At 39.2% G+C, this 27,666-nt stretch overlaps 1 protein-coding gene across 3 annotated transcripts; it reads left to right on the plus strand.

Annotated features, from left to right (window-relative positions):
* The first annotated feature begins 1,738 nt into the window (after positions 1–1,738).
* LOC117539769 (gamma-glutamyl hydrolase-like) lies at positions 1,739–27,429 on the plus strand. Of its 3 annotated transcripts, none has more exons than XM_034206067.1 (14): positions 1,739–2,133; positions 2,222–2,323; positions 21,372–21,493; positions 21,617–21,705; positions 22,171–22,404; positions 24,717–24,743; positions 24,972–25,080; positions 25,184–25,234; positions 25,415–25,499; positions 25,585–25,723; positions 26,351–26,457; positions 26,659–26,749; positions 26,845–26,979; positions 27,056–27,429. In XM_034206067.1, exons 1-14 carry the CDS (start codon positions 2,119–2,121, stop codon positions 27,172–27,174), a joined length of 1,425 nt encoding a protein of 474 aa, XP_034061958.1. In that variant the 5' UTR covers positions 1,739–2,118; the 3' UTR covers positions 27,175–27,429. The 3 variants fall into 3 exon arrangements, with proteins under 3 accessions (XP_034061958.1, XP_034061959.1, XP_034061957.1); XM_034206066.1 differs by having other exon boundaries at positions 1,742–2,133; positions 24,696–24,743; XM_034206068.1 differs by lacking the exon at positions 22,171–22,404.
* Positions 27,430–27,666: the final 237 nt, after the last annotated feature.

The raw sequence follows: 27,666 nt of genomic DNA on the forward strand, positions 1-27,666 counted from the left end.
CATTTTTAGGACTGCTTGTTGACGAAAAACTCAATTGGAAGCACCATAATCAATTATGTACAGACTAAACTGTCAAAAACAATAGGTATTTTGTATCATACTAAGAACATTCTTCAAGAAAATATACTCTTTATAACAGTCTATTTCTCCCTTACCTTTACTACTGCTCCGAAATATGGGGAAACACATACTCAACAAATCTACAAAAAATAATAACATCCCAAAAAAAAGTATTACGTGGTGTTGGTAAATATGAACACACAACTCCCATATTTTAAAAAAACTCAATCGTTTAAAATGTGTTGACATAGTACAGCTTAAAACAGTACTGATTATGCACAACATTTTCCATAAGGAAATGCCTAATAACATTAAAAAGCAGTTCCAAACCACAGCGTGAACATATGAATGTAAAAAAAGTCACTTGAAAATAAGTGTTCACAATGTTTATATGCAATTATGCATATATTATTATTATTATTATTATTATTATTAATTTGCCAAGTACCTATGTATATATGTATATATAGTATTTTAATTTCCAAAAAAATATAGTTGAAACTGCTATTGACATGTGCAGAAAATGACCCTATATCTAGTTTTCGTATATATATATATATATATAAATATATATGCATTTATTGTTTTCCTGCCCTAACTTTTATTACATTTTTTCTCCTGTTTTCTTTATTTCTTTGTACTCCTTCATTTCTATACATTTTTGACGCAATAATGCCGCTGTATTAGGATGATGCACGGGAGGGCTACTTTCCACAAGCTATGCTTCAGCTCTCCCGCTTCTACTAATTTTGTTCATCTTTGTTTGAATGAATTAAAACATTTAGTTTTTTGGATGAAAAAAAAAACAAAAAACTTTCAGCTTGGGGGCCCCCTAGTAGCCGTGGGGGCCCTATGCCCCCGCATAGTCCGCATATAGGAAGAAACGGCCCTGTGTTGAAGTACAGGCTATATATAGCCTACGCCACTTTCGGGTCCCGGGGGAGCAGCTGGCAGCCCAGATAAAACTCTTTCTTCATTGTGTGTTGTGTATTCATTCAGTCAAGCGGGTCAAAGTTACAAAGCACTTCACATTTTATTAATCGGCCTAATTTTACCTTACCAGTGCAGTAATAAAGTAATCTGTAGAAAAGCACCGTATTTAGGTTAGCCTTCAGAGTAAGGCTACATTAAATGTTATAATATTCATCATGTCCTTTCTACTGTATATGCAGGGGTGCACATAACTGGTACGCAGTACGATTGCCCGGCAACAATCTGAAATGCGTACCGTCACTTGTGTCACAAAGCGCATTTGCGTACCGACGTAGGCTACTTGTGAAGTTTTTCCAGAAGACGGTTAGATCACCGGAAGACAGAGTCGGTCTCCGTGTGCACAGACAGGGCTGCTGTTAACGTCGGTCCGTACAACGGAATTGTGCCAAAACTACGCCAACCGGCTGCGGAGGGAGACATGTCTCAAAATTCCGTGTGTGTAAAAAGACGATCCACAAGCAGAAATGTGAGATCCGCGAGCAGAGATTTGAGATCCGCAAGCGCATTTTTGGTCGACAAATACAAAATGGATTCACAAATGCCTGATCGAAAGTTGCAAATGTTAGAGATATTCACAGATCTTTTTTTTATTTGTGAAAATATTTAGCGTATTTGCAGATCCGTTTTACACTTGCACATTTATTTGTGAGTTTGCAAATCTTTTAAACACATTTGTGGATGGTGTTTTACATTTACAAATCACATATTTACACACAAATTATTTTTATGTTCACACAAATAATTATGAGACATATTTATGCCCATAGTATCTATCTAATCAACACATAGCCCAGGATCCTTGTCCCCTAAGCAATTGGACAAAGATCGGAGGCTGAGGCCAAAAACGTTGTTCTTTTAGATTTCTGTTTGTTCCAATGAATATGGTAAAGGCTCAGTAGCTGCCGGTGAGCTTAGTTTTGCACCAAAGGTTAAAGGTTGTGTAAACAAAACTGTGATGCTCTTCAAACAAGTTTTCCTTCCAAAGGTCTCGCATGGAATAAAAAAACTCCAAAAGTAGGTTTGTGTAGATACAGCAGCAGTGGAAGGTGATTTCTTCAGGTTGACATGAAGGCATTCCAGGTACTGTAACCTTTATTGTTTTCTTTTGTTTGGTTTATAACCAAATAGTTGACCAAGTTTAACCATGTCATGTTATTTGGCTGTGAAGATGCTGTTTGTGCTCCTCCTGGCTGCTGCAGCCGAGGGCCAGTCGCTGCACTTCGGAAAGTGTCCCCGTCCTCCGGTTCAACAGGACTTCAACGTTGCCAAGGTAAAGTAAAATGATGTAAATGTCTGCTTTTATTGACGTGTTTAAACTGGTCCATTTGTGCAGAGTATTTACAGTATTATTATTATTATTAGTATTATATCATAGGTAGTTTTAGTGTCCTATTGAGTCAATAATGGGATTCACTACAGCTGCCTTGGAGTACATTTTTAAATGTTTGATATTACCATGAAACTTGCCCAGTTGTATACTTAGAAAGTGGTTTTTGTATTACAAGTATGCCGAAATGTGATGTTTTAAGATGCGTATAATATGCATGCATTTTCTAAATATGTGCTCATTTGCATTTATTTCTGGGTTAGTAATGTGAACATTGGATAAAGCTCAGTTAAAAATTCTTGTTTCATTTAGTTGATATGAGAATGTGAAATGTTATCTGTAAATGTGCAAAGGAGGGATTATTTAATATAATATCAGGCATTAGGACTTACTTCACCATCAGCAGCCAAACCCTTAAAACTGTTCAATCCTGTATTATACAATACATATTATATAATACTAATACTAATACACCACTGTACATGTTGTTTTGTTATATGTATTATGTTATATGTAGAGGAAACTTCTGTGTAGCTATGCAGTGGGAGTCACCGACTCAGGAAGGAGACACGGGAAGAGCAGTAGCTTTGATGTCAAACACATGATGGTTTATTTGGAGTTAACGGCCGGAGGATTCACATCACAAGTCCAAGAGTCAGAGGTTCTGACTTCACGGTAGAGTTGCCACGTCAATTCTGAAGAACTCTACCCCAGACCCATGTATTTAGCTAGTTCAGAGAGCATCATCAACATGCTGCATAACAAGATAGAATGATAACACCTCTATCAGCTGACGCCAACAGGCAGGAACAGGGAGACAAAACACTGAGAGCACAGCAGCCAAGGTTACAGGTGCCTGTGCTCAGTCAGGACAGTTTGAACTGATACACTGGGTCAAAGTTATGGGCCTTGGAAAATATTTCCACAACAGTTTCTTCCTTTTTATCAATTTTGATAATCTAAAGTTTCTTTCTTTTTATCAATTTTGATAATCTAAAACCCTTAGTCTAATAATATTTAGTTCAATACTTAAATCAATGGGAATCTTCAGATTTGAGTGTGGACTTACACAACATCAATTACATCAATAACAATCACATTAAGATTGAAACATTCAATCACAATGATTGATACAGCCAATCATAATAGGAAAAATCATCTCTCATCAGTGGTTTGATCATCTTTTGTCAAAAGCATAATAATGAACACACATAAAACACAGGTGGCTAAATATTTGTTTTTAAACTAATATATTTTATCATTTACCATTAGTTAATTTCATTCATCAAACTATAAAATCAAAACCAGCTTGCCGCTTTAAAGATTTACTTCAAGGCAATCACTAGTCAAAAGCATTTTAAAACTCAGGATCGTAAGAGATCCAGCTACAAATTCACAGTCAGAGTATAGAATTCACACTGGTGATTTGATCAATCTGTAATCTGCAAAAGTGCAGTGTCCTCAATTTTAGGATTACTTTTACGTTTACTTAAATACGCTTTAGTCAAGAGTAAGGCACTTAGTGAAATCAATACATTCATTTTAGTCAAGTACATTGTTCAAAATCTGAAAAGGAAAAGTTAGGCAAATATTCAAAGACGTTTGTAAAAACCTGGAAAGGAAGGATTAAACATTTTTAAACCTTGAATTATTACATTTGTAAATGCTACCACTGATCTGTACCAAATTAAGTCTATCAAGTATTCCTATTAGCCATACTTACCTGAGCTACTTATGGTACTTGGAAAGGATTCTTCTGTGTTTATCTAATGTTGAGAATATCAATTTCTTTAAATTATACTTCTCTAATTTGAGGATCAAATATGCTACATAATTGTTATATGAAATATTATAAATATTTGTTTTGGGCCAAAACTGAAATTAATCCAGTACTTGAAACATCATTGTAGGTCTTTCTGTGCATGGATAATACATTAAAGAGTAGTGTTGTTAAGCCTGATTGCTGGATTCAAATCCACTAGAGTGCATGTACCTATCCAGAGGGGAGCCAGAACTTGATAGAGCTTGTCGCCGCACAACCAAACGTAATCTTGTGGCGAGCTAAACCCCACATCACTGGGCCAGGCCAGTTGTATTGCTCACGGTTGCGTTGTCGTTTTCCCAGGCGAGCCGTCATCACGAGGTGGGAATGCTCCATGGGGTGTGTGTGTGTATTCCTTCGGTCGATTTTGTGACACGGACAGTCAGACTCCGCACACCGGTAACACAAACGAGGAACCAGAGAGCATATGGAACCGCTCAGCTGGCACTTGCCTGTGACACCTTGTGTGTAGTGTGTTTTGGTGTATGTAGTGCAAGTGTGGTGCAAGTTGGTGATTAGGACACATCACTTGTTGTCATCTACTTCTGTTGGTGATTAGGACACATCACTTGTTGTCATCCACTTTTGTTGGTGACTAGGACCTTGCAGTGGCTGGCGTGGACCCACGTAGCTCTCTCTCTGACCCTTGGCCTTCAGAGCTGTCCTAGTTATTGGGTTAACACTTGATAGGGATGTTTTCCTGAGTGCAGACAACTCAAGGTAATGGATTAGCACATTATCATTTAAATACAAAAATAGGATAGGCCCCTCAGAATTATTTGGGAGCCTTCCTGAGACATGCACATGCATAAATGTAAGTTTTGTGTTAGTCATTTAACATGCAAGAATCATAAACTCATCAGTCCAAAGCAGAGAAATGTTATTTTAAGTTAAAGGTGAGCTAGTCCCTGCAGATATCACCCCTTCTCAATGATTCTAAATGTTATATTAATTCACCATTTACCGTTTGATAACATATTAGTTTATCAGAAATATTTTCCTCTTCCATAAAACAGGTTTGAGAAATAAATGTTCCAATATAAAATGAATTGCTCAATATAATTGACTCTTCCCTCCCCTTTCTTACATATGTCTCATATGAAATAATAACTTAGGAGTCTATTTAAGCATGGTGTAATCTATTAATCGAGAAGACTCAGTATCACCTGTGTGCAGCTTACAAAAAAACAATTGTGAGAAACATATATTATGCAGGAACTGTATACCTTTGTTGAAAAACAAAGCATATCTGATTTGGGAGGAAAAGCTTCTTCCCCTTAACATCTGAGTCACTACTGAAGGCATACCCATGTATTTAGCTAGTTCAGAGATTATCATCAACATGCTGCATAACAAGATAGAATGATAACACCTCTATCAGCTGACGCCAACAGGAACAGGGAGACAAAACACTGAGAGCACAGCAGCCAAGGTTACAGGTGCCTGTGCTCAGTCAGGACAGTTTGAACTGATACACTGGGTCAAAGTTATGGGCCTTGGAAAATATTTCCACAACAGTTTCTTCCTTTTTATCAATTTTGATAATCTAAAGTTTCTTTCTTTTTATCAATTTTGATAATCTAAAACCCTTAGTCTAATAATATTTAGTTCAATACTTAAATCAATGGGAATCTTCAGATTTGAGTGTGGACTTACACAACATCAATTACATCAATAACAATCACATTAAGATTGAAACATTCAATCACAATGATTGATACAGCCAATCATAATAGGAAAAATCATCTCTCATCAGTGGTTTGATCATCTTTTGTCAAAAGCATAATAATGAACACACATAAAACACAGGTGCACAATGGCTAAATATTTGTTTTTAAACTAATATCTTTTATCATTTACCATTAGTTAATTTCATTCATCAAACTATAAAATCAAAACCAGCTTGCCGCTTTAAAGATTTACTTCAAGGCAATCACTAGTCAAAAGCATTTTAAAACTCAGGATCGTAAGAGATCCAGCTAAAAATTCACAGTCAGAGTATAGAATTCACAATGGTGATTTGATCAATCTGTAATCTGCAAAAGTGCAGTGTCCTCAATTTTAGGATTACTTTTACGTTTACTTAAATACGCTTTAGTCAAGAGTAAGGCACTTAGTGAAATCAATACATTCATTTTAGTCAAGTACATTGTTCAAAATCTGAAAAGGAAAAGTTAGGCAAATATTCAAAGAGTTTTGTAAAAACCTGGAAAGGAAGGATTAAACATTTTTAAACCTTGAATTATTACATTTTGTGAATGCTACCACTGATCTGTACCAAATTAAGTCTATCAATTATTCCTATTAGCCATACTTACCTGAGCTACTTATGGTACTTGGAAAGGATTCTTCTGTGTTTATCTAATGTTGAGAATATCAATTTCTTTAAATTATACTTCTCTAATTTGAGGATCAAATATGCTACATAATTGTTATATGAAATATTATAAATATTTGTTTTGGGCCAAAACTGAAATTAATCCAGTACTTGAAACATCATTGTAGGTCTTTCTGTGCATGGATAATACATTAAAGAGTAGTGTTGTTAAGCCTGATTGCTGGATTCAAATCCACTAGAGTGCATGTACCTATCCAGAGGGGAGCCAGAACTTGATAGAGCTTGTCGCCGCACAACCAAACGTAATCTTGTGGCGAGCTAAACCCCACATCACTGGGCCAGGCCAGTTGTATTGCTCACGGTTGCGTTGTCGTTTTCCCAGGCGAGCCGTCATCATGAGGTGGGAATTCTCCATGGGGTGTGTGTGTGTGTATTCCTTCGGTCGATTTTGTGACACAGACAGTCAGACTCCACACACCGGTGACACAAACGAGGAACCAGAGAGCATATGGAACCGCTCAGCTGGCACTTGCCTGTGACACCTTGTGTGTAGTGTGTTTTGGTGTATGTAGTGCAAGTGTGGTGCAAGTTGGTGATTAGGACACATCACTTGTTGTCATCTACTTTTGTTGGTGATTAGGACACATCACTTGTTGTCATCTACTTTTGTTGGTGACTAGGACCTTGCAGTGGCTGGCGTGGACCCACGTAGCTCTCTCTCTGACCCTTGGCCTTCAGAGCTGTCCTAGTTATTGGGTTAACACTTGATAGGGATGTTTTCCTGAGTGCAGACAACTCAAGGTAATGGATTAGCACATTATCATTTAAATACAAAAATAGGATAGGCCCCTCAGAATTATTTGGGAGCCTTCCTGAGACATGCACATGCATAAATGTAAGGTTTGTGTTAGTCATTTAACATGCAAGAATCATAAACTCATCAGTCCAAAGTAGAGAAATGTTATTTTAAGTTAAAGGTGAGCTAGTCCCTGCAGATATCACCCCTTCTCAATGATTCTAAATGTTATATTAATTCACCATTTACCGTTTGATAACATATTAGTTTATCAGAAATATTTTCCTCTTCCATAAAACAGGTTTGAGAAATAAATGTTCCAATATAAAATCAATTGCTCAATATAATTGACTCTTCCCTCCCCTTTCTTACATATGTCTCATATGAAATAATAACTTAGGAGTCTATTTAAGCATGGTGTAATCTATTAATCGAGAAGACTCAGTATCACCTGTGTGCAGCTTACAAAAAAACAAACAATTGTGAGAAACATATATTATGCAGGAACTGTATACCTTTGTTAAAAAAACAAAGCATATCTGATTTGGGAGGAAAAGCTTCAACCCCCTTAACATCTGAGTCACTACTGAAGGCATAGCATGAATGATAGTGGGTGTCTGAGGGTGTTATTACTGAGAAATGTCAAACACATTCAAAACCTTACATTTGAAAACAGGTTTGCATTCCTTCTCTTAAAATGACGTTATCATTGGAAACAATAAAAGCTAATTGTTTTGATGTAGAATCTATCAATTGAATCGTTAGAGCAGAACAGAATGGTCGTATTGTAGCCTGAGTTCCGTGCAGCCTCTAGTTTTACCAGGTGGAAACATTGTCCATATAATGTGAATACTTGTAGAACTAAGAGGCTCTTGACATTAGGCCTATTTTAAAAATAGTAGGGGCTTTTAACAGCTTGCCAACCTACAGGCATCCTCTGCATAGCAGTATGAATAGCCTTAAAAAAACAACCCACTCTGCGGTAACGAGAGTCATATTTCTGAACCAAATGCCCTAAGTTAAGCCGTTAGTCCCATCTGACTGACCCAAGGGTTGGTGCTGGTGTGACCGGGAGGCTTCCAGGTGTTCAAAGCAGATGTCAAGCTTTCAGTTCATGGCTTGGTGGGGGGAGTGGCCCACGTGAGACAGTATTGTTCAGTCTGAGGAGCGGCATTGTCTCTGGAAGCAGGTAATTGTGTCCATTCTCAGACCAGACCATTAATGTCATTTCATGTAGAGCAGCCATAGCATCTCTGTGACTGCACTCAGCCAGACTGTAGCAGGGTAGAACTGGGTGACTCTTAGTGAAGCTGTCCAAGGCCATAGACAAAATGGAACCACGTACCAACAAAAGGGACACAAGGTCATCAATGTCTCTCTTTACCATTGGCCTAATTGCACAACAAATTAGTGGGAAAAATGTGGAGCACTAATCCATCATGTGAAATGTTGAGTTAATCTAAATAATTCCTTATGGGTTGAAATCAAATTAACATTAGAACTAAAGTCAGTCATAATTGGACTTTGCACGGATCCGAATCTAAGCAATACACCATTTTCCCAGCTCTGTAATGAAAAGGATAACAAGATTAGGTACATCACAGGAGTGTTCCACACCCAAACATGCACACTTATCTTATTCTAGTAGAGATTAGAGGACAAGGTCTAATGTTGTGAACAAAATGATCAAATCAAAGTTATTTTGTTTATTATATGTTATGTACCACATTTAATTTAATAATTAATCTTGAATTACTAATAACTTTAAAGAAGGCAACAATTTACAATTTGGATAAAGTGATTACTCATCCAAAGTGTGTGTGTGTGTGTGTGTGCTTGTCTGCCCAAGGTTTAAAACATTTGGGACAGCACAGCAGTGAGAATGTTATGAGAACCAATCTGTTGTTTATACTAAACTCGAAGGAAGCTAGACTGGAACATTTTAAATAAATCAAAACACTTGCACATTAATTAAATACATTTGACATTTAGCTCGAGCTGGGTTCAATACTTTTCTTTATGGTATTTAAAATTGGGCTCGAGTAGAACCCCTGGATTTGGCTTGCAACACAAAGTGATACTGATCTCTGTAGGACTTGGAAGTGTTATGATTCAAAGTGCCTGTGAAAGAGAGGCCCTTAGAAAACAACATCTATTTTTTAACTGTAATTACTTATTTTAAAGAGATTTCCCAAGGTTTAAAACATTTATGCACACAATAAAAACTTCAACAAATATATTGATCCTGGCTTAACCAGCAACCTTTACTCTGTTGTTCATAAGCTCGGTTTCAGAAAACTTGTCAGTAGTTTAACAACTATTTTAATTTTAGTAATGTCTATGAAGACCAATTGGTTGATACGAGAAATAATTTGAAGCAGTTTAATAAAGAATGTTAAACTATTTTTAAAACTGTAATTGAACTTCAACTTATATTAATTACCTGATTCCAGTGGCCAGTTGGAACAGAACAATTAACACAGTTTCCATTTTGCTGCAACAGCGCAAAAGGTTTCAACAACAATCACCATTATGTCTGAGTCTTGTTCTGCTTTGTTTCGGAATGTGTTCAATACATTACGTTTTTATTCATTATTACTATACAATACATAGATTTAAGAATAAATGAAACAAATAATACAACATTGACCTAAAACCAGATTTTGCAACCCTGATCTCCTCAGGCAAGTCTCTGAGGGTCTCAGGGCGCAGGACGGGCATAGGGTTTATACAAGATCACAAAGATATCTTAACATACCAGCAATACCATTTAAGAATGGATTCTTAAAGCAATATAATCGTATTTTCTTCTTACACCTAGCGCTCACCCTGAACAGTGTGCTTCTTGTTTACATTTTCCCCTGCACTCAGAGGCAGGACATAAAAACACTTTTTATTTTTCTCAGGTCATTTACTTTTGGTGAGATAACTAAAGTTTAGTTCATTTTACCCTGTCTATGGACTGATTCATTATTGTTACAAAACATACACAAGACGGCGGGACAAACCAATATAGACCCCCCATACAAACAATCAGACAAACAAAACATGAACTCGTAATAAACACCAGCGCGACAGCAAAGCTCATCCAGCTCAATTTAGTCCGGATTTTAGAGATCTTAGAGGGGGTGGGGAATTAGTGGGGCATCTTCTCACGCCTCACCCTTGTATACAAGTGATTTATCGGTGCCTGAAAGCCGTCCAAGAACGATAACTAGCTTATCCTCTTGCGACAACCACTAGGCTATTTGTTCCTAGTGGCGCTGTGCCCCCCCGATCGGAGCCCACAGACTTTTTCCCTGCCCTTTCTATCCAAACAACAGCTCAGTTGACTGTAGTCCGTACGACCAGCCTATATACACTTGCTATCGAGTTCACCTCAAGGTGAAACACAGCTTGCCTATGCTTGCTTGCCACTACACACCTCTGATCAATTAGCCTATAATTTTATGTATGCACTCCTGACCGCCACCTGCTCCAGAGAGCCGTAGCGCATCGGGTGATGCACGCACTTCGCGCTGGCCCGTCTAACCATGAGAAAAGCGGCCCTAAACAACGAGTGCTTTTAGACCGTCCCGTTTGAAGGATGGCGGTGCCGTGAGTTAAAACCTATAGGCAATAAGCTGTGACTTTCTCCCTCTCAGCCTGCACTGCTCCAGCCCCACACACACACGGTGAGGTTTCTTTTACACACACACACAAGGCTGCAGCTGGAGCCGTGTTTTTACAGAGAGGTGATAGCAGTAAATATCTCTGGCTGCTTATTTTCAACTGCTATGTTTGGCCGCTAAGACCCTCAAAATCCGGCGATTTGTCCAATACAAATCTTTTACATTGCTTTCAATTCACACAGAAGCTCCACTTCACTGATGCCCTTTCTTTAAGGTCTCTTTAAACATGAGCTGTGCATGCTTGTATGGCACTTCCGTCCCGAGCAGCATACACAGAGGAAGTCAGCCAGGACTGAGTCCCCAGACACTGATCCCCTGGGTTTATCATCCCCAAATGTTCATTAACCAAAAGGAAACGCAGCCGATCAGTTTCACAGGTAATTTTAGGATACCGTCAATCACAGATTCTGATAAGGCAATGTCCAAAGTAGATTTGAAAATCACACTTACCAGAATCTGAAGATCTGTTGGCATCCTGCCGACAACGCCAATTTGTAGAGGAAACTTCTGTGTAGCTATGCACTGGGAGTCACCGACTCAGGAAGGAGACACGGTAGGAGCAGTAGCTTTGATGTCAAACACATGATGGTTTATTTGGAGTTAACGGCCGGAGGATTCACATCACAAGTCCAAGAGTCAGAGGTTCTGACTTCACGGTAGAGTTGCCACGTCAATTCTGAAGAACTCTACCCCAGACCCATGTATTTAGCTAGTTCAGAGAGCATCATCAACATGCTGCATAACAAGATAGAATCATAACACCTCTATCAGCTGACGCCAACAGGCAGGAACAGGGAGACAAAACACTGAGAGCACAGCAGCCAAGGTTACAGGTGCCTGTGCTCAGTCAGGACAGTTTGAACTGATACACTGGGTCAAAGTTATGGGCCTTGGACAATATTTCCACAACAATCCCGATAGCAATGAATATCTTAAGTGCTTTGACAAAAAATCCATAAAAAAATATCATCTGTGGAAGCCGTAGTACTGTAAAAAGTACAACCAATCCGTTTAGCCGGGCCGGCTAAACGGATTGGATTGCCGCCCTGTCTGTCAGCCTTCCATCTCGTGCACGCACAAATGTATCTCGTGCCCTCATTGGGCGTGCATTGCAGCAGTACTTCAATGACTCGCCAGGCGGCCACTTTCACCAGTCTGCAGACGTCATGTGCACGTTCATGTGTGTTGGAGGAGGTACTCTGTAAGGAAGTCTGAAGGAAGGGGCGGATTCTTTTCGGCTGTGTATTTTCAAATTTTAGTGCACCCGAGCCGGTTTCTGAAACTTACCTACCCCACCTACCCCACCTTTAAAGTAGGCTACTTCAATGACTCGCCAGCAACAGGCGGCCACTTTCACCAGTCTGCTGACGTCATGTGCGCGTTCATGTGTGTTGGAGGTGGGGTAGGTAAGTTTCAGAAACCGGCTCGGGTGCGCTAAAATTTGAAAATACACAGCCGAAAAGAATCCGCCCCTTCCTTCAGACTTCCTTACAGAGCACCTCCTCCAACACACATGAACGCGCACATGACGTCAGCAGACTGGTGAAAGTGGCCGCCTGTTGCTGGCGCAGGGTCGGCTCTAGAACAAATCGAAGGGGGGGGAAATAATTTACCAAGGGGGGGCACACACTGCCGTCAACAACCAACACACAAACACCAACGCAACTTCAATTTTAAAAAACATGCTGTAAAGTCTATTGTCTTTCACACACATTGCAGGGGTGTAGTGCTATTGTATAGCGCACCTATGACTTGTGCATACATGCACGGTTGTGGCACGACCACCAAAACAGAAACATATAAGGACAGAGGGTGTCGTTTTCTCATACTGATATTCTGCACAAACTGTGCTGTTGTATTTGTTGTAAAGTGTCTTTAATGTAGGTTATTTTTTATTATATGTACAGCACTTTGGCTCGACCAAAAATCGTTGAAAAATTTGCTATATAAATAAAACTTGATTTGATTTGATATGGACATAGGCCACCATATAAAAGTGTGCAAATGTATTTAGTATCCTATCCATGTGAACATGTTTTAGGTGGGAGTGGACCTAACCTCTAGGAGGGTCTGGGGGCATGCTCCCCCGGGAAGATTATTTTTAAAATATTGAAGTTAAATGCATAAATCTGGTGCACTTTGAGAGCAAAATGAAGAGATCTATGGATAGCCTACACCTCTCAGCATCCATATGAAACAGAACTGTACACAGATTTACTTTTTCTTTATGGATATTTTACTAATCATTCCCCTTTTAAACTGTATTCTTGTGTTACTGTCCAATAGTATTTCATACCCGTTTTTCATCTATTCTCTCTTTAACAACTATAATGATCATATAAAGGTATTCCTCGAAAATACTTACATAAATGGTGACCAAACCGTTTGAGACCCACTGAGATAACTTAACCTACACTAAAGTGAACTATCTAAACACTGAGAGAGTCCTTACCTCACTGAGCTGACGTTATAAGATCCTCTCAGTCTGACAGGAGAGGACTCTCCTCCACCTTGGTGTAGAAACAGCCCTTTATATCCGTTAGCATAGCTAGCTAACCAGATGCTAACAACATTCCACGTTACCACTCGCACACTCACAAAATGCGCTCGTGCCACACAGAGCCGAGCTTGAATGAAACACAGAGACCCATGTACTTGTACTGTACTGTATACAGTGGCGACTGGTCATTAGGGGCAGGTGGGGCACAGCCCCACCTAGTGTCAGCAGAAAGTATTAAAAGTAATGATTACAAAAAAATGCAAAAAATAAATTAAAAAATATATAAAATATATTTTAAGATCATGTTTAATCATCTGATTCGTCTGTACATTGCTGTTTTAGTCTGTGTTCTTCTAATTAGTGTCTACAGTGTGTGCCTATTGAGCTGTTTAGAGCCATGTGGGACAAAACCCGATCCTGCCCCTCCCTCTCCCTGTTTAAGTCAATGGTGACTGTAAAAACTACACTGCGCATGCTCAGAGTATTGTCCTATTTAATGTGTGTGGCAAAAAAATAATGACCATAGGGGCATAGTGCTGCCATCCCCACCATACGTCATCTCACATAATTCAGAGCTGATTGGCTGTAAGTACGTGTGCCGCGAAAAGTGTGGTGTGTGAAGAGGAGGAGAGAGAGCTGCAGTGAGGCGTCCTACAACCCGGAAATAAACTGCGCATGGCTTCCCTCCACAAAAAAGCAATGATATTTCTCCATAGGATTTTAGAAAATAGCTCCAAATAAGATCTGTGGGAAACAAACCTGTTAGATAAATGCACGTTTTGTTCAGCCGGATAATATCCACATGTTTACCCTACTTTTATAATTTTCGAATCATAAATCTATTGATTAGATCAGATTTATGATAGACTTTTGAAACTACAAGAACATAAGGAGGACTTTTACAAAAAAGTAATAGAGATTTTTGTCCAGAAGGATAGGCAAATGGACTTCATCTTCATGTCAAGGTAAGACTGCAATTTTACCACCGCCATGAAAATGGGATCTTACTAAGAGAGAACAATTCAATATTTAAATGATACAATTACATTTTTTGGGTATCCTTTTGTTGAACTGTCTGTTTAAAATTAATTGAAGCATCAGACAAAAAAAGCTTTTGAAAATAATATTATATTTTGATTTAGGTCAAAATATAATATTTGTAAACCTGAAGAGTCAGAGCCTCACCAGCCATGAACCTCACTGCAGAAGCTTATATATAGACATCTAAGTTTTTTGTGCCCCACCACTTTTGTACATATAAAAACGCCACTGACTGTATATCATATTATTTTCGATGGCTTTACTGTATAATCAGTATAACTGATGGACAGATCGCCACTGGGCTTTCATCTAAACACACAGCCACTTAATGATAACAAAAAAAAGGTCGGGGGTCATTGGTCAAGCAACACACCAATCAGAGAGCAGCAGTGAGCACACCTCAGGCTGTGTTTTATATTTGTATTCTTTATTTCTGATGTATTTCACACAAAAAACCTTTAGTTGAAACGTTTTCACTTATATGATTAAAAAAAGAAAAAAACGGCAAAGTGGCAAGGCTTGCCAACCCTGCGTTGGGGGGGTACAGTGACTCATTTGGGGGGGCATGGCCCGCGAATGACCCCCCATGAAGCCGACCCTGTGCTGGCGAGTCATTGAAGTAGCCTACTGCTGCAATTCTGCAATGCACGCCCAATGACGGCACGCCCAATGAGGGCATGATACATTTGTGCATGCACGAGATGGAACACTGACAGACAGGGCGGCAATCAAGCGGCAAACTCTGGGGAAGAGCCGGGACGCCAATACGGAAGTGCCACACACTGCAGTTCATATATTGGCCGATAGGGACTGGCTGCAGAAAGGAGCAATTTCCATACACCCCCATGTTAAAATGCCCAACTTTACAGCAGAAAAAAACATGTTTTACTTTCTACCCATGGATGTGCTACTGGCCTCAGGCCTAGGGGTACCTGGGCCAGCAGCAGACTCTACCTCTGTATATGAAAAACACACGAGGCAGAAATGTTAGCTTGTTTGTAGCTCAACTGCAGGATTTAATCTGCTCATTTGGAAACAATCCACAACAAAAACATTTATCCATGCTCATTTCCATGAGGCAACAACACCAGAGATCAATAAGGCAACAGCATCCACATAACAACGATGACATCATGGTAAAAATACAACAGAAATGTACAATAAAATCGTCACACTCAGAACTCACTGTTATCCTCACACTCAAATTCCAATACAATACACACACTTCAAAGAAACATATACAACCTATATGCATAAACACAATGTACCTCTGTCATTTACATCATACACCAAGCAACACGTGTCTACATAGTACTGTGTAACCTTAGCGTTAGCTCCGCTAGCGTCACATTGCACATAACTATACATAACTGCCTAAAACAACGATTAGACATATCACACTCAATCACAACACACTCATAACACTTATACCCCTTATACTGGGATACTATGGTGTCATTTGAAGGACTTAGAATCCACCTGTATATGAAAAACACACGAGGCAGAAATGTTAGCTTGTTTGTAGCTCAACTGCAGGATTTAATCTGCAGGTTTCTGCCCTTGCAGGGTTCTAGATCCTCCCGAGTGGTATCGCCCGTGATCCGTGATCAGTCCGCCACACAGTTGCAATGTAATACAGTTTAATGACTTCTAAAGAGACAACAATAAAAAATATGGGGTTGACACTTTTTTAACTTAACTTATTTTTTTAAAGGTTTAACCCTTTACAGATGCAAAAAATATTATTATGAATATAGTTAGGTTCCACCTTCATGATTATGGATCTGTGAGTGAATTGTTTTCTAACGCGACCCTTTTATTTATATTGGGTCTTAAAGTGTTTGCATAAATTAGGGCGTGGTCACATTGAGTGACGGCTCTGTCAAGTGCCTGCTGCTGTTAGCTTCTTGTCTCTCTGCTAGCTGCTCCGTGAAGCTACAGGGACTCTGCCTGCTCAGCTCATCCAGGAAACACAACTTGAAGCCGACCGTGGTTGTTTGTTCTTCATGCTTATATATCGGACTATTGTGACTCGCTCTGCGGTTAAAACAGACGGTGCATGCATGCGGTTTTGTGGTAAGTGAAAATCGAGTACTTATTTATGTGTTAATGATTTTAATCGGCTACGTAATGAATGTTAAGGCTTGGTTTAGTGGGTAAGCGAGTGGTAGCTACATCGGTGCTAACGATGCTAATCGTAGCCTACAAGTTAAAATCATAGACTGTATATATGAAGGTTAAAACGAAATAGACAAGTGTTAAGCGTTAAGTGGGATAATACTGTAGAACAAACGGCTTCTGTTTGAGATTGATAAAATAAGGTCATCCTTGTAACTTAGAGAGATATTTTATTATGTGCGTAGGAACTGTATGCATCGCTAAGGTTAATTTAAATTGGCTATGCTCAAGTATGTAGACAAGCTAACGTCGAAGTAGTGTATGTGAAATCAACCTCACAATAAGATGTGTGTATATTACAATTATTAATGTCATATCTCAAGATGATTAGTTAGATATTACAATATGGTTGGTTGAGCTGGAGTTCATTATTGAGCTTACATGTTAACGTCACAGTCATCTGAAGAACGAACCCAAACCTTGTTGTTTTTATTAATTGTATTACCAAATGGGTATCAAATAAACAGTAAGCATTGGTAACACAACTTCCAAAGTTACAGTAAAATAAAAAGGACCCTGACTCGGACAATACACAATCCAACATGTTCAACAGAAGAGAATAAGTTATATTGTTTGTACACATGGTACTTTACATATATATCTGTTTGTTTAAGGTGTCCAGGTGATGCAGGCAGGCTGGACCAGAGAGTGAGAGACAGAACTGGACTCCTCACAGCAGTGAACTTCAGCACAGGTACAAAGACTCTTTTTTTCATACTGTACAAAGAATCAAGAAAGATATTGGCTTAAATGAATGAAGTATTGACTTGAATACACTGATATGTATTCCATTAAACAATACTAAATACTAGATCACCTACACATCAGTTAAGTTGAGGGTTTTTTTCCATCCAAAAAGTTAAATTTGAGATATTTAGCAATATGACTTTGTCAGCTTTCTAATTTAATGTATTAAAGGCAAAGATATTTAACACATACTGAGAACTGGCTGGTCTACCTGCATGTGCCATCCGACCTCTGCAGCTCATCCAGAATGCAGCGGCTCGTCTGGTCTTCAACCTTCCTAAATTCTCCCACACCACTCCGCTCCTCCGCTCCCTTCACTGGCTTCCGGTAACTGCTAGAATCCACTTCAAGACACTGGTACTTGCTTACCATGCTGCGAATGGATCTGGCCCTTCCTACATCCAGGACATGGTTAAACCGTACACCCCAACGCGTGCACTACGCTCTGCATCAGCCAAACGACTCGTTGCGCCCTCGCTGCGAGGGGGACCCAAGTTCCCATCGGCGAAAACACGTGGGTTTGCTATCCTGGCTCCAAGATGGTGGAATGAGCTCCCCATTGACATCAGGACGGCAGATAGCTTGCACATCTTCCGGCGCAAACTGAAAACTCATCTCTTTCGACTCCACTTCGAGCGTTAGAACTATTAACGAAGCACTTTTATACTAATAAAGGACTGGCTTACCTAAAGCCAGTTGAGTAGCACTTGAAATGTTTGGCTCTATGAAACCTGATGTACTTATATGATTCTGTTTTCTTCAAGGTTGTGTCTTCCTGGTCGAATGTACTTATTGTAAGTCGCTTTGGATAAAAGCGTCAGCTAAATGCAATGTAATGTAATGTAATGTAACTGCTACTATTTATCTCTCAATATTGTCTGTAAAAAACGTGGTAAAAGTTATTCTTTCAGTGAGACAACAGAGCAAGCTTCTACAGTTGCACTACGTTTTGATAACAGTTCAATATTATTTTGATAATAACATATATTTCAATGTTGATGAACTTCATACTGTTCATTCATAATCCAATTGTCTTTATAGCTCACTGTTGAAATAAAAAAAAAAACATTACAATTACAAAATAATTATATCAACAGCCCCTAAACACACAAACACACTGCTTTCATAAATAACACACTTGTTCTGCAATAATATGTTTTATGTTTCCTGTAATTTTTGTTAGGAAAGGAAGGACATGCCTGAAAGACACGACAGTCATTTTCTCCTTCTCTGAGGGTCAAGAAGAACATCCAAGAGGAACATTAAAAGCTGATGTTATGAGATTTTAAGACCAGTACAGGACATTCACTTAGAAACTACTTTTATTGTGAAAACACAGTCAGCTGATCGAATGCAGCTATTTCCACATCTACACTCCATCAGCTGGTTATTTCTATTTGCCTCACTTTATGAGCATCACAACACCTGTGCCTTGTACCGCAGAGTTTGCAACGTCTCAAATAAATGGGGCCAATCTTCAGTCAGATGTGAATGTGTAATCTAACATTTTCAGTAAGAATAATGGACAAAAGGAGTGCAAATACAATTTATTGAAATGTGAACCAAAAGTTAATCAAACATGTTTTAAATAAAAAGCACATATGGACAGAAGGTGTAAACCTATTAAATGTATAAGTGAACACATTTAGTCAAATAAAGTGACAGACTAGGCCTGTGCAGTTGGTATCAGCTATGCCCAGCATGGGCTCCTCCATCAGGCCTGGTCCTCCTCGCTGAGGAAAGACCCTCAGTCCTCTCCAAACCAACAGACGGGATGTCCATCACACGGAGGTTTCTCCCTGAAGTCTCTGCAGCTCTCTGGACACCAGGCTGTCTCAATCCGTCAATACTATTACTGTATAACTAATATCTCAGGTTAAGATGCACATTCAAATAAAGATTGGTCTTTAAATACATGTTGTCTTTTGAATTGTTTGTCTAAAGTCAAGGATCTAGAACTGGTACTTAGTTTTAATGATACAGTCTGGTTATTATGCTGTTTGGAGGAGGCCTCACACGTAAGAGCACTAACTAGCTACCATCACATGTACCTTAGCTTGACTTAAATGTATTAAACGTATAGTTAAGTGATATCAAAATACAAATAACTAATGTCATGCAAACATATTAATATTTACTTGATTCCAGTGTTGAATTTAGCACAATTGCATACAAACGTTAAGGGATTGTAAGATTCTGAAGTATTATGCTAAAAACTCAATAACTTAGATTATTATTGATAGTTATGCTGAATAGTTTCATGTCCGCTTACCTTAGAAACGTAAAATGCCACGGCAGTGTGCAGATGGGGAGCATGTTAGCTTAGCTTGGTAGCTTCAGCTAGCTCTGGAACTTCCAGCTCGGTGGCAGCAGGTTCCGCCTCGGCTCCGCCTCTTTGCCCTTATTTCAGCAGGCGGGAGTTGAACTCTGACGTCACTGTCGAGCCGTTAGTGGCCGACTCGGGCTGCTTCTCAGGTCGATTAAATGAAATCCTTGCTTCCCTCACTTGCGTCGTTTCCCTGCGTTTAGTCCCTCCCACCAGGGAAGCATGGAGGGACGCAAGGAAACCACGAGAAGCAGGGAAATGAGTTTTAAGAGCAATGGGACGTCCTTTCCTCCGGAGCGTCACGTGAAGTGACGTCCGTTTGTGATGACGCTGCACAGCTGTTCGTCTGGCAGCAGCCAGCTCTGTACCCGTTATTTCCACAAACACCCCCGCCTCTGTTAGTACACATTTACTGACATAAACATTAGTATCATCTGTTGTAGATCCAAATACATGAAATAAAATAAGAAGTCATTCTCAAAAAAGATAAACGCCATTCTTAAAATGTATAAACGAACAATAGTTAGATTAATATTGATTAGAGTGCACAATAGAAATAAAATAATTGAGAGAAGAAAAAAAGATATGTTATCTATCAAAACCCAGTTAGATTAACATTCATTGGATTGCACACTTTGTGTGTTTGTGTGGATATGTAGCACATTAACATTTCAATAGCACTTAATGACTGACTGAATGGAAATGACAATAAATGAAACTGTAAAACGAAAAAAGCGATCATGAAAATGTTTCCAATAATGATTTTTGACCACTTTTGTTCAGATCACATATTTGTAACTAAATGATACATTAATTGAAACAAAACACGGTATAAACTTAGGAGTGAGTCCCGTGAGGTTCATGTATATTGCTCTCATGTCAAGAAGCATCAGATCAGTGCATGCACTGCCTCGTCCAATCAGTGAGCGATACACAGTAAGGGGGCGGGGTGAGTATCTGAGGATTTCATCGGAGGATGGTCTGGTGGTTCCACGGTTATCGCTCCTCCATGATCGCTCCTCGATCCTCGATCCTCGGTCCTCCGGCAAAAATAAGAGCCATGGGACGGTACTCAAGATGGCGCAGGCAAATCAACTTCCGGTGAGACCGAGGACCGAGGAGCGAGGAAATGAAAATAGTCGACCTGAGAAGCAGCCTCGGCCTACTAAGGGCTTCACGGCAACTCTGCAGAATCCTATGGGTGACGTCACGGACCCTACGTCCATTTATATATACAGTCTATGGCGGCAATCCAATCGATATTAAGATTAGATTAAGATATTCATTGCTATCGGGATGTTAAGAGCATTCCATGGAATATAACAAAAAGTGTATCTCGAGCGGGTTTCTGAAACTTACCTACCCCACCTTTAAACTTCTTCCTTTGGTTATATAAATCATTTTATCCTGTTTTATTACTGTTACTTCTGATGAATTTAGGAAAAATCTACGTGCTCAAATAGACAAAGTTAGTCTAATATTCACTATGTTTCCTTTCTTTCCACTAGCAAGAATAACCAGTTTGTTAATGAGTCTGGATGCTGATAACAATCTGTGTTCTCTTCTCCTTAGTACATGGGAACCTGGTATGAGATAGAGAAGCTCCCCGCTCTGTTTGAAAAAGGAACATGTAACCAAGCCACATACAGTCTGCTGAGCGATGGGACCGTCAAAGTTCTCAACGCAGAGCTGCTGTAAGGATGGAGTCAAAAACTATATTTCAAACATTGTTTTTTGGCTAAAGGTTGCCTTTTGCATGGGAACAAGTATGGGTGTAATGCGTGTCTTTTACTCTCTCTATCTCCCTCTCTCCTCAGGTCTAACGGGAAGATGAATTCAATTGAGGGTGTTGCCAAAGTTAAAAACTCAACCCAACCTGCTATTCTGGATGTGAGCTTCTTCAAAGGTAAATATACTGTGGATATGTTTTGTTTTAGTTTTTAAAGGAGCCAGTTCGTGTGAATTACAGGGGAAACACTAAAAGTATAGCATGTCAAAACTAAAACCCAGAAATGAGTTAGCATTTGACGATCCGGTTCCCTCGACTGTTTTTTTTAATGTGTTTCTGTTTAGAAGCCTGAAAAAACGAGTTCAGGTGCATTTTGTTCTGGGACATAAAAGAGGTCAGTAAATGCCTTACTGTTGAAGTTTAAAATGGCGGTTGCTAACAAGTTTCTAAATGAAACTACTAATCGTCATCACATGTAAGTTTGATGTGTGTTTTGCACAGATTTTAGTATTTCAAAATGCAATCGTTTTTAGTCAATGGAGCCTTGTGGGGCCAACTTCCAGGTTACAAAAATGCATCATCACTGTCCCACTTTACAGGAGGACCTTACATAACTTTAATTCTGTCCATGTCTGTGTGCAGGAGCTCCAGACAGCCCCTACTGGGTGCTCTCCACTGACTACCAGTCTTATTCTCTGGTGTACTCCTGTACTTATCACTACGGCTCACTCCACATCGACTTCGCTTGGATCCTGGCTCGCACTCGGCTGTTGAATAAGGAAGTCGTCAGCCAGTTACATGATGAGTTGGTTTCTGCTGGGGTCAACATAAACAACCTTTTAGTCAGCGATCAGGCTGGATGTGAGCAGAGCAAAGGTAAGAACAATGTGCTTCATACATACTGGCTATTGGGGGAGTTTTGTTTGCCTTTAATCAGGATGCATTTTTTTGCTGTATTATATTTGTAATGCTCAGTGTAATAATAATTTTCTAATATTGTGTTATGTTGTGGGTTCCACCTCTGTGGTTTGCATGTCCAATTTAAACATGAACATAAACTCAGAAATCATATTATTTATAATCCCAACATTTAAAAAAAAAAAGATTTAAAAAAGAACATAATTACATCATAGGTTAAACTGACAGATGTTTGTTTTTGAAGTTGTAAATGTGAAGTAAAAAACTTCTTTGCAGCAATGTTGAGCCAATCATGAAATGAGTGAAACTGGATTCGCCTGTCAATACACTGATATTTATTGAGAGCCTGAGCGGCCGGAGAGTTCACAGCATATCACAGTTCTCATGTAAGATCCCAGCAAACTCTGAAGCCCAAAAGCGCCAAGAACCCATCTATACATGAAGAAGAGGAGGGCCCTAAAACACGCGGGTTTTCCTTTAATGCATGCCAGATGTCGAGACAAAGACTCGTTGCATTGTAAACCCACATGAGCCAAGCTTCTCCCCCACAAGACATCAGATGACCTCTTGACCTGTGTCTTCCTGAGAAGCTATGGATCACATTACAGGCAGGAATACACTTCAACCATATTAAACAGATTCCCGAGGACAAGTCACTAAACTCTATATACTTTAACAAGACCAAAATATTCCTTTACAGTAAAGACGCATTTTTTGAACAGCAACTATTTTTAAATAAATATATTTTATGTCATTGTCGAGGACAATCATTCTGTTCATAAAATGAAGGTTTAACAGGTTTGAGCGTCCACACAGCAGCGTGCGTTGACGCTTGGCAGTGAGCGTGTCTGAAGCGTGGGGATTTTTTGCGACCAACAACCAATCACATGAATCTCCCGCCCCCGACATACAATAGCAATGTTAAAACGAAGTAAACTGGATATAAAATCCTCAAACAGGCGAAAACCTACCAGTTTCACCCACTGTCTCTGCCACCTCCCTCCATGCCTGGTTCCTCCGGTTTGTATCCCGGTAGATGAACAGAGACTGATCATACAGCACCGGGTGATTCACTACCGCTATAATGAATTTTCCCTCCATTTTTTGGAATACGAGGAAATGACCTGCGTAGTCTCTCCCAGCATACACGCGGTTTAATTGGCTAGCGCTTGTACTGGCAGATTTGCATAAACGGGATTTCATTGGCTGACGCTTTTGCCGAGGCGCCAAAAGTTGAACATTGCTCAACTTTTGAAGCGAGCAACGCCAGCAACGCTCCACGTCGATTCCCAAAATGCAGTTCGGCTAAAAGTGACGTCACTCCATTCAAAGTGAATGGGCAGAAGCGTTGTAAGCTTCAACGCACGCCGCTGTGTGGACGGGCCGTAACGGCCCCTACACACGGCGGAGTGCGTTGCCGCTTGGCGGTGGGCGTGTCTTGAGCTTGGGGAGTTTACTTGACCAACGCGACCAACAACCAATCACATGAATCTCTCCTGTAAATTGCATAAAAGGTTTTACATGTCACACTTTATATGATGAACATTTATGACATTAATGCCTATGGTGCTATTTTACGCAACATTCCATGCTGGCTAAATACTGTCTATGCCTGCTAGCTGTCCATTCAAACGAAGTACACTGGATGTAAACTCCCCAAACAGGCGAAAACCTACCAGTTTCACCCACTGTCTCTGCCACCTCCCTCCATGCCTGGCTCCTCCGGTTTGTATCCCGGTAGGTGAACAGGGACTGATCATAAAGCACCGGGTGATTCCCTACCGCTACGATTATTTTCTCCTCCATTTTTTGGCTCTCCCAGCATACACGCCGTTTGATTGGCTAGCGCTTGTACTGGCAGATTTGCATAAACAGGATTTGATTGGCTGACGCCTCCGTCGAGGCGTCAAAAGTAGAACATTGCTCTACTTTTGCAGCGAGCACCGCGAGAAAAGCTACGCTTTGCTCCCACAATGCAGTTCGGCGAATCGTGACGTCACCCCATTCAAAGTGAATGGGCAGAAGCGTTGAAGCGGCAACGCACGCCGCCGTGTGTAGGGGCCGTTAGAGTTATAATTTTATTTTATTTCAAATATGAACAAAAAGAAATACCAGCAAAGAATTTATATGAACTGTCTTTTCTCACCAGGAATAAATAAATGACAGAGAAACATATTCAGTCTAATGCTAAAACTAAAAATGGTTTACATTAAGAACATTGATCTTGTTCTTTTGCATTTCTCTAACAGGTCTTCTCTTTCATTCTTCAGCCAAGATAAATGAAAGACCCATCATTGGTAAGTTATAAATGCCTTGTTTATGGGAATGTTACATTACGATAAGTTACATTTTGATTGGGGAAAGCAGGTCCTATCCAGACATGCATTATTGTGAAAGAATAAGTAAATGCATTGATAGTTATTTCTAAATGACTCCCACTTCCATGTTAGATTTAGATATCATCTTAGAACTCTGTGATGGAGGTTTCCGATTGCTTAAAAATGATTGTGTTTTTCCCTCAAAAGGAATACTGGCCCAAAACAGTCGTTACCTTCCTCCAAATTCGACAGGTTACATCGCCTCCTCCTATGTAAAGTTCCTGGAGTCGGGGGGAGCGAGGGTTGTCCCTATCATGTAAGCATTTAACATTTATTTGTACATGTTTATCCTCCAAGAGCTTATGCAACTCCAATATTTTTTAAGAGAAACGTTTGACCTCCCGTTTTTATTTCTACAGGGTTAACCGGGAAGCAGAGGAGTATAAAAGACTGTTCAACTCAATTAATGGGTATAGTAATAGCAATATGATTATAATACATTTTGATTTGTTTGGGCTTTTCCCCATTCATTTATATTAAACTGTTTATTCCTCTATGAACACTTTTATAAAAAATTCTAAATGACTCACAGCTTATTAACCTTAACAATGTTTCCCATATATTTCCATACATAACTCCTCTGTCGACAGGGTCCTTCTCCCCGGTGGATCTGCGAACATTACGTCATCTGGTTATCAAAGAGCTTCAAAAATCTTTTATGAACTTGCTATTGAGGTAAAAAAAAGAAACACAAATATTAGTACCTACATTTAAGTGCGTAGATGTGTGATTATGCTGCACACACTTTGTGATTTTCCAGGCAAACAAGAGAGGCGACTACTTTCCGGTGTGGGGGACCTGTCTCGGATATGAGCAGCTGACTGTTTTGACGAGTGGAGAGACACTACTGACACGTACCAATACAAGTGGCGTGTCATTACCCCTGCTCTTTACTAAAGGTACGGCGACTACAGCACATTATTAATGCTGTTCAACTTTCAGTGTCAGTAATTCAGTCTAGCCTCAGCTTTTTATTTCATTTAACCTTTTCTGCCATTCTTTAGTTTAACCCCTTTAAACATTTGGTGAAAATACATATTTTTCTGTATGTCCAAATTCATGAAAAAAGGTACAAAATGCCAAAATAATTTTTTTTTTGTATAGTATGTCAAATAAACTGAAATCCTATTGTAAACATAAAAAGCATGGAATGGTATGGTGGAAAACATTTTGAAAAGTCTACTATACTGTGATGAAAATATATGAATTCAAAATACAGTATATGGAAACAATTGTGTAAAAATAATATAAATGGATTTCTAAAAACATGACAAAGTTAGAAGTATAATATGTCAAAAACATATGGTAAAAGTCATGACGTCTCAAAATGTCGTAGTATATTATGTTGGAATAATATCATGAATTTCGAAAAATATGGAAAACAGTTCTAGTTTAGCCTGTCTCTAATATCATGAATTTGAGATATATTATATGCAGTAGTATGTCTATTTTTTGGAAAACCATTTGATACAAATATTTATATCTATCTATATATGAATATCTCTTTTTCTTATACCCATTTCTAGAAGCAAAGCAGAGCCGGATGTTTAAAAGCTTTCCGGCTGAACTCATGGAAGCTCTGGCGTCCGAGCCACTGACGGAAAACTCTCACGAATGGAGTGTGTCATTGTTGGTACGCCACTTATAAGGAGAATACATTTTTACAAGAGTGCAATACAAGAGCTAAATAACTGCTATATTGCTGTGTTTTGGTAAAATATGAGCCTTTTTGACTCCTTTGAGTCACTTCTCTAAAATAATAGAAAGCAGAGAAAGAGAAAGCAGGCTTTCATTTGATTGGGTACGTTGTGACTAACCTATATGTTTCTTTCAGTCTCATAACACGAATAAGGATCTGAAAAACTTTTACAAAGTTCTCTCTACCAATACGGATGGAGAAATAGAGTTTGTGTCAACCGTGGAAGGTAATAATAATGCAGCATCACTGTATTGGTGCACGTTTACTGCAAAAGGGAACTTTTGTATTTAATACTTTCTCTATTCCCTTACCTCTCGGCAGCATACGATTACCCGATCTATGGGACACAGTGGCACCCGGAGAAGAATGCATTTGAATGGAGGAGGCCTTGTATTTCCCATGCTCCATCAGCAGTGATGAACACATTCTACATGGCTCAATTCTTTGTCAATGAAGGTATGAACATTATGTTTTGTTTTTTTAATTACATCATCTTGATTCTGTACTCTGATTGTGTTGTCTCTACTTACAGCAAGAAAGAACTTTCACACATTTGAATCCGAGGAGGAAGAGAGGAGTGCGCTGATTTATAATTACAACCCGGTTCACTCTCCCCCGAACAGTGGCTTTGAGCAGAAGTACATTTTCTGATGTTTGTGTGCGTGGTGCTTTTCCTTTGTGTCATCTGGATCATTGAATTGATTGATTTAGCATTTGCTGCTCATTCCATTGAATTGAGTGTGCTTCAAATATTCTTATTTGAAATATCATTAAATATTGTGTAACAAAAATGGTCACAATCAAATGTCATTGTAAAGTATGTCACAAAAAGTCATAAAACGTAACAGTGTGTTCACATTTATGAAAAGATTCACAGTTGAATAAGTCAATACATATTAAAAAGTTCAAATATAGTAGGTCCAAATCTATGAAAACAAGTCATTGTTGTATTTGTAAAAAAATATAAACATAATGACTCATAACATATATTTTCAAAATATTGATTTGAAGAACATGAAAAAAGTTGTCGTATAGTAAGTGTAAAAAAAAGTAAAATGCGTAAATATTAATGAATTAAAAGATTATGGAAATTGTAGAGGAAACTTCTGTGTAGCTATGCAGTGGGAGTCACCGACTCAGGAA

This window comes from Gymnodraco acuticeps, unplaced genomic scaffold (assembly GCF_902827175.1).
Source record: "Gymnodraco acuticeps unplaced genomic scaffold, fGymAcu1.1, whole genome shotgun sequence".
Lineage (NCBI taxonomy): Eukaryota > Metazoa > Chordata > Actinopteri > Perciformes > Bathydraconidae > Gymnodraco > Gymnodraco acuticeps.